The sequence below is a fragment of the Epargyreus clarus genome, unplaced genomic scaffold (assembly GCF_041222505.1).
Source record: "Epargyreus clarus isolate Ecla_fem2 unplaced genomic scaffold, WU_Ecla_fem_2.2 ptg000034l, whole genome shotgun sequence".
NCBI classification, from domain to species: domain Eukaryota; kingdom Metazoa; phylum Arthropoda; class Insecta; order Lepidoptera; family Hesperiidae; genus Epargyreus; species Epargyreus clarus.
In genome coordinates this window covers 2694439-2703430 of record NW_027332239.1, presented here as the reverse complement: position 1 = coordinate 2703430, position 8992 = coordinate 2694439, and the positions used below count along the sequence as shown (strand labels likewise).

The window sequence follows — 8992 nt, the reverse complement described above, 5'->3', positions numbered from 1 at the left end:
TCAAATTTAGATGTCCTAATAAAAATACCACGGTACTGACTTCTATTTATAGATCGTTGCACTTACAGTTTAAATTAACCTTTGCGTAAAGCAAATATTGTAGACGTGAAAGACAATATTTGTATGATTTTGCTCAGATCTTATCAGAAATGAATGATGGTTTAATTACGAAGCATACAGGGTACGCCGTTTTATTTACTTATCTAAAGACTTGTATGCACGAGTAATTTTGTCTGGTTGCAGCAAACAATACTAAGTCCTCATGCAAAACATTAAATCACAGTACTTGGTTTATTCCATCAAAATAAGTTTATTAGTGTAGTCGTCACAAGATTTCTATCCCACCGTGATTTCATCTTACAATGAGACAGATTTAGGCCATAGTCGACCGCTGCAGCCATGTACGAATGGAACACTTAGACATTTTTTGACAACTCTCAGGGTTTCCTTACAACTTTCTACTTCAATGTTAAAGGGAGAATGTATTGTTAATTTATAATAGATAGTGAATGTATTGTTAATTTATAATAGACGTGTATGCAAGGGATTCGAACCCTAGACCCCAATTTAAATTAAGTACCTATATTAAAAGAAAAAACGTTATATTAATAAGATTATTATATTATTATTTTCTAGTGTCGTTGTATCTGACTATAAAAACAGAAAATAAAAATAGTCCTGAATAAATTACACATTAAGTCAAAAAAATAACATCAGTTTTGGTGACATTGGATCAGTCATCTACGGACTCATGCGCCCGTACTGCAATATTATGAAATATCATTTTGCCCCTATCTCACCAGGACTTCACCAGCATCCGTATCCATACGAAACATACTATTAATACATGGATAGATGGAGGTGAGAACCTGTTGACGGTTTGGCAAGGTCGCCAATTTAGTCGCAAAATTTATAATCATAATTTTATTAAAATAATATAACTCATTTCATTACGCCAAACTATATAGGTATTTGAGATACTTATATAGATAGAAAGTTCGTATAAATACATCGTTCATAACGATATTTAAAAAATAACTAAAGCTTTTGAAATGTATTCGAAATTCGAATTTCCCGCTATTATAAACCATAGACAAAATATAGACGACGAACGCTTTTTCAGACAACAGCCATATTAATTTATAAGCTTCAAAGCATAGCTTTACTATATTAGTAGATACATAAATTATAAATTTTATTGTTTTTTTTTTTAATTAAAATATTATCGTTTTTTTTTTAATTTTTACGACACTAACATTTTATTTAGTCCGATGAATCCAAATACTTCTTTTGACATCTATGATAATATTGACAGTGACGTGAATTGAAACGTTAACTTTTTAAAACATGAATGCCAAACGGTCCTAATTGTTTGAAATGTTTTGATATTTCTATTACTTGAGTCATGTGAATTGTGAAAATTTAGGATTTGTTTCAATAGTGTATTTGGTGTACAGAACACGATGAAGTAAAATAAACTTTGTTAGTTTTCACGTTTCATATTTAGTTAGTGCTATTGTTGTTTTAAAAAGGTAATGCTTTGTATTTTTTATAAAATATAGCACTCTTGTACTGATATTATATGACTGTAGTTTTACAATATAACAAAATATACGTACAGACAGAAGAGTTGTTAATATAAGTCTTCAATACTAAGAATACGTATGTAATGTTGACCCATTTCTTTAACAACAATTGAACTCTATTAGAACAATAAAATCACCATGTACAATGTGTGGCTCAAAGAGTAGATTTGAAATCCTAGCGTGTATTCTGTAAATTTAATAAAACATTGTATGTTTGTAGATAAAAAATGCCATCTTCAAGAATCCCGTCACCCGCGCGCTCTCAAGGGGCGAAGCACACTCCCCGACGCTACAAGCCCCGGGTCTCCCGCAGCGTGGGCTCTCCAGCACGCTCAGACACCTCTGTCAAGCTGAGCGCTGTTGTAAGGATGGACTCATTTGCCCTGTCACCTATGCCGACACGAAGATCAGTATTGACTGATACCACAGACATAGATATACCCAGACGTAAGTAGTTTGGTTTTAATCAGTAGTCATTTTAATGTTGTTGTCAAACTATTACTGTCCTACTTCGGGCAGAGCTGAAAGAGGTTAGATCATAGCCTGCCATGCTGGCCTGGTGCAGATTGATAGACTTCAAAACCCTTAAGGAAATTTTATTTTAGAACTTTTCAATCTTCAACATCTCACATACCTTCAAATTATCATTGATTGATGCTTGGGGTGCAAACCTCTGGCCTTCCAATTGTGTAGCCAGGTTTGTATTACTATTTTTTAGAAGTTGATTTACATAATTATATTAACAATAACATATGATAAATATCTATATTATTAATAAACAAAACAAAAATATAAAGCAGTTAAGCCTAAATAAAGAGTCATTGATCATGTTTTTGTTATAAAATCTTGCTGACATGTGTAAATCTGCATTGGTTTGATGTGAGCTCATTAAATTAGCAATATAATACAGGAATTACTTTGAAGACAAGACTGAAAATTCTAAATTTATTCCATTGCAAATTTAATGTAAAAATGCAGTGATAGCCTAGTGGTGAAGAAACTCGGCCTGAAAGGCTAAGAAAGCCTGAGATTCAAATTCCAGGCATGCACCTATGATTTTTCAATGTTATGTGCATATTAGAAACTGTCACTTGCTTAAACCTCGAATAAAAACATCATAAACTGAGAAATCTTAATAAAAGTTTTCAAATATGTGAAGTCTCCAAATTCATACTTTGCAAGCACGGTGATCTATGGCCTAATCCTTTTCATTCTGAGAGGAAATCCGTGCCCAGCAGTGCAACAGTAATAGATGGATGATGAAGTTTAATATAAGCATAGCCATCTTGATTTATAATGCCAAGTATTGCAATTAAAATTATAGTATGTCATCATGACATAAAAATGTCCTGAACTTTATAATTAATTTCCATTCCGTGATAAAAATAAAAAGTGAATAACATTGAGATCTATAAATATTCTTGGATCATTACAGGTAAAAGTTGGTGGAAAAAATTGGATGAAAATTCAAGAGAAATTATGGAAGTGCTCAACACTAAGGAAGTACCAGAGGGTAACATTGCAATAGAAGAATACATCGATGTTGATGTGTTAAGGTTAGTTTCACATTTTCCAAGTTATACATATTTAAGGGCATTTGAGAAAAACTATGAGATTGAATGTTTGAAACGTATGAATAAAGGAAAGGTTTGACTAGTAAAGATTGCAAGTATGATATTTGTGTCATATATTTTTTTACAAATTATTTAGTTATATTTTATGTTTTGTATTAATTTCACTTTTTGCACGATGCACATGTCTATAATGTCACACACACTTATTTTTTTTCTTATTGTTAAATACATTTAAATACTATAGTAGTAATTTAATACAATAGTAAATACAATGTAAATACATAAGTACACACAACTTCTCTTATTACTTTTATAGCATAACACACATTATATGGGTCTTTAGTTGCCTGAAATAAAGAATTTAAAAAAAAAATAAGTATGTAAATTATTTGGAACCTGTATGATACTATTTTTTTGTTATTACAGCCAAGAAAAGAAAAACTACACATTAGATCTACCAGATAGCAGTGATGGTGAATCAATTAATAGCATTGTAATCCCTCAGCGGAAATTGTTTACACAGAAAGAAAGTCAGACTCGAAATAAATTTGGCCAAGTCATGGACAATCGTGAAAATTTAGCTAAGCTACATAGAACACAAGCAGTCGATGAAAGGGACCTCAATGTCGGCCCTAAGAATCTTTTTAACCAGGGCACAAAACCAAGAAGTAAACCCATTTTCCCATCAGCTTTACTCAACATCTCTGCAAATAAAACATTGGCTAATAAAACTAAAGAGCTCCCCACAAATGAGCCGAAAGGACAAGTCAAAAGTTTGTTTGGAAATCGACCCGGTACGAAGCGAAAGAATATGTTCGCTGATTTTATCGTGTCTGAGAGTGAAGATGAAATATCTGAAATTCAACCTAAAGTTTTCGGATTTCAAAAAAAGTTAGAACAGAAAAATGTAAAGGATCGTGGTGGTCGGGCAATATCGCCAACGTCTAGTATGACTGATACTGAAATGGATGACTGGAGGCAGCTTCCATCATCCACTATGGTTGATCACCAACTTGAAGATGGGTTGATAACTACACCTATTAAAAGAGCAAGGTTGAGCAAATTATCAGAAGCAGTAGAATCTATTAATACAACAGCAAATAAAACCAAGCAATCTAACAAAACGTTAAATTCGAGAAGTAGATCCAAAAATGCTTCTAAGTTTAAAGAAATGGACGAGAATGAATTAATATCTCTAACAAAGGAATTGGATACAGTTGCTCCTATTCAGAATCAAAGTAAAAATAAATCTGTATTAAGGATTGATGAAAATTTCAAAAATTTATCTCATGAAAGAAGCTTAAGGAAGCGAATTTCAAAAACTACAGAGCACAGTAAATCTAAGAATGCTAGTCACATGAAAACAGTTAATGAAGATGTTAGATTTGAAGACATTGTAAATAATGAGGAAAATAAATATGACGAGGGAAATAAGAGTAACAAATCAAAACAAAATAAAACTTCTAATACATTAACCAAAATTGACCAAGCTTTGCAGAGTGATGATGATGACTTCACTTTGGAGTATGAAAATGATGATGAAGTGGAAAATGTTGAAAAGAATAACACTGTGACTGAAAATGTAGCTCAAATCTCACGACAAACTTTAAAAAACACTGAGAATAGCAGTAATGCTGAAAATGTCAATAGGTCAAAACAACTACAAAATAAAACCAAAAACCATAGTGTTGTACAAAATGAAAATGTACCAACAGGTAAGGATGGAGGCCCCATAGCGAAAGAAAAGGTTACTAGGTCGCCTATAAAAGAGAAAAGTATTTTTTCTGAAGTTGAAAAAGATACAAATAGTAATGATAATGAGGATGTTCAAAGTCAACGACTGCATAAGTCTTACAATAAAAGTCTGAACAATCGTTCAAACTTGAGTCATAATACAAATAATAAAACTAAACATCAAGAGAAAGACAATGTGGAAAATAAAGAAACAGAAGTAAACAAAATCTTAGATGTAGTCGCAAGCCCTGAAGCTATGAACAAAGACGATGAACAACATAACTCTGAAAGTAATAAAGTTGATGAATACGAAGACGAAAACAAAGATGATGAAGATAATCAGGAAGATGGTATAGATAATGAGATGTTAGACGAAGCGCAAGCCACAAGTCAGGATGTTGAAGACGGTGAACAAAGTAATCCTGACAACGATGAAGAAGACGAAGAACAAGGAGACGAAGTTCAAAACAGTCAGAATGTTGACAATACTAATGAAGATGAAGAAATGATAGATAATTATCAAAATAAAAGTCAAGAAAATATCAGTAATGAGGAAATAGATGGAAATGATGAAGAAGATGAAAATGACGAAGCGGAAAATGAAAATGAAGTAGTGGCAGAACAAGATGACGAAATAGAAAATCAAAATGAAGCTTTAGAAGATCAAGATGAAGAGGCAGAAGATCAAGACGAAGAAATTGAAGACCAAAATGAAGAAGAAATTGATGATGAAAACCAAGATGATGAAGCTGCAGACGTAAGTGGAGTTGTTGATAATGATGAAAATGAAGAAAGTGTTACTGAAGATAATAATGATGCAAATCAAGAAGGAAATAATGAAGAAGACGATAGTGATGTCAGTCATGATATTCACATGAATGCCTCTCAAGAGGAAGTTGAAGACGGAGAAGACGTAGAAATGCAGGAAAATGATCAAAACGTCACTCAAGAAGTTGAAAGTGAAGACGAAGAAGTATCAGGCGACCACGATGTTAGTGAAGCTGAGGATAATGAAGAACAGGAAGCTGAAGATAATGAAGAACAGGAAGCTGAAGATGACGAACAGGAAGCTGAAGATGATGAACAGGAAGCTGAAGTTGATGAACAGGAAGCTGAAAATAGTGATCAAAATGTCAGTCATAATGTAGAAATCGAAGATGAAGACGAAAATCATGAAGATGAGGAAACACACGAAGAGAGTCCTGAAGAGGAAATTGAACAAAGTGACGTCCAAAATGAAAGTGAGGATGAAATTGATAACGAAAATGTAAACGAAAGCGAAGATGAAGTTGATAATCATGATCAATCTGAAGACATTGATACAGCAAAGGTAGCCAATGAAACACACGATACAACTGGCAGGCATCGACAACACGAGCTAAGAGTCCCCTCCCCGGAAGCGATTCTACATGATAAAACGAACCAAATGGAATCCTTCACAATACAAGGACGTAACACTAGTGTACGCAAAACTAAAAGTTTGATACGAAAGAATAGAAGCCCAAGCCTAGCGCCAGTGAGAGAAAGCACAGGCCTCTCGGACGGCGCTAGGGATTCCAGTGCGGAAGGATCGGGGTGGGATTCCCACAGGACAACTCGATTGACCATGCGCCAAACGATTGGTAGAGATCACACACCAAGGAAGTCGTTACGAGCGCTGGTAATGGAGAAATCCGCGAAGCGTCATACAAATTTTACTATTAACGATACGAAGGTACCACAAGCGAATTCGACGGAGCTGCCCAGACAAGAGTCGTTTGATGTGGACGATCAAGAAGATGACTTCGATCAAGAAATGCCCTCAGACCACGAGGAGTCGAGACGAATGCGCCAAACTACGTTAGAAATGTACCTGCAGAAGGTTAAAGAGAAAAATATTGAAAGGAAAAAACAGTTGGTAAGTGATTTCATATTGTTAAATTTTCAGGACACTATAGTTGCTCGATTATTTTGTAAATGAATAAGACAATTAACGAAATATGATTAATGAGAAATGATTGCACAAAAAACACATTTTTCAGTTTTTTTCCTTATGTGGGTGACTAGTTCTTAAAAAACTTTTACAAGTCAATAGTTTCAATTCCTAATTCATTCAAAGTTTCAAAGTTATAATTTTATATTATTATTTTAAATAATAACAATAATAAAGGTTATGTACTTAAAAAGAAAATAAAACGTAAACGATTGATATTTAAAAAAAAAATATTCATACATAGTTCTTACTTCTTATACAAATATTACAGGAAGAGGAAATCAGAAGCTCATTAAAAGCTCCAACAAGAGACATGCTCAATCCGTTCAAAGTACCGGCGATACCGAAGAGAACTGTGCGTCATACAAAACCACAGAATAAAGGGAAGGCTAAAGTCAAATCTGTGATTCCTTTAAACCTGTTGCCTGCTGAAGTATTAGAGGACATGAAGTACAAACCTCCTAAACGATATCAACCCGCTAATGCCTCGTGGATAACCAAGAGATTGTACAAGTTTTTAGAAACGAAATTGGAACCAAAGTAAGTTTTTCTTTGTCTAAAATTATAATTATGTTATGAGCATTGCTCTCTCGATGTTAAGTAGAAATCCAAGTATGTTAGGGACACTGACTAGGGCCAATTTTGGTTCCAAGCATTTTGGAGTACTATTCAATCTGTTTTTGAAAAAAATGTAATAGATCTTGTACATTGGATTCACATTCACTTTTGTCATTTTACAATATTCTATGTTTATACAAGTATACTGAGTTGTAAAACAATAATCTATTTTTTAAATATAACTTTTTACTACGAATCTTTGAAATGAACATAGAACAAACATCACTCAATCAAAATCCCAGGAAACCCAGTCTTAAAATTACACACATGAATAATAATATTTATAAAATCCTCGATTTACTTAAATATAAATTACTCTATGAATAATAGGGTCTAATATAACATTTTATTCCAGATACGATTACAAAGCCCGCATTCGTTCAGAGAAGCTAGTGGAAACAATATACAACTTCACCAAGGACATTCGCCGGTTAGCGGTGGCCCCGCCACACGCTGTTGAGGCGCTCAAGCAAGAGATGGCGCGCTTGAATATTGTTGGTACACACGTGGAGTTCTATGAATTCTTCCATGAGTATATGCCAAGGGAGGTCAGGGTTAAGGTAAGTTTATTTATTTCTAACGTGAATCAGTTCTTGTGGAGAATATCGAATGTGGATAACTTACATGAGACAACTTAATTTTCAAGATTGGAGCTGGTTACAGTTGTCCATGGGCGACAGTAACTCACCGTCAGTTGAACTGTATCTCTTTTATACGTATTTTATATCTATGTAACTCATTTGATAGTTGAATCTTATAAAATAAAAGTTTGATATAAACAAACTAACCAGTTGTCACGGGTGCCACTCATAATTGGTCAAGGATTTTGTGGTTGATAAACAGCATATCGGAATTTCTTAGCCCAAAAAGGATCCTACATAGATACGGTTCCTATCCTTCAAATAACTTTAGGAGCCTACTTTAATTATTTTGTAGTACTATCTGGTATGCAATGTTTATTTTCGACCATACACTATGATTTATAAAATATTCAACATACAAAGTAATGTGTTGCAGTTAATTTTCATTTTACTCATACAGGAGGCATTACTTTCAATTAATAATATTCATATAATTTTTAATAAATATTCTTTCGTTTCTCTTCCAGGTGGTCCCGGATGTTTTTAATAAGATATCGTTACCGAAACACGGGGTATTCTCCGATATTTTGCGATGATACCTTCATATTAAATTAATTTTCGTTAACTTTCGATAAGTCTTAATATAATTTGTTTAGTTATAAACTAGATTATGAATTATTTTTAATAAAAAGCTGGTTTTCATGTGCGTCTTTTGTTTATATTATCCCAATGCTCTAATCTTATATGGGCAATTGTGTTAGTTATGCAAATCAAAAACAAAATGCAAGCTTATTCCTACGACGCAAATTTTTTTTTTTGGCTTTCTGTATATAGACCAAAGTTGTGAAGCTGAACCAACTCAGTTAGGGCTTTTATGCAAAGGTAAAGGGACTTATATAATAGTGTTAGATACAGGCTATTATAAAC

The 8992-nt window shown here is 33.4% G+C and overlaps 1 protein-coding gene across 1 annotated transcript; it reads left to right on the top strand.

The window, feature by feature from the left end:
- Positions 1-1348: 1348 nt before the first annotated feature.
- On the top strand, positions 1349-8767 carry LOC140756072 (uncharacterized). Its single transcript, XM_073091472.1, has 7 exons — positions 1349-1532; positions 1807-2033; positions 3022-3142; positions 3587-6791; positions 7138-7406; positions 7840-8044; positions 8593-8767. Exons 2-7 carry the CDS (start codon positions 1814-1816, stop codon positions 8659-8661), a joined length of 4089 nt encoding a protein of 1362 aa, XP_072947573.1. The 5' UTR covers positions 1349-1532; positions 1807-1813; the 3' UTR covers positions 8662-8767.
- The last annotated feature ends 225 nt before the right edge of the window (positions 8768-8992 follow it).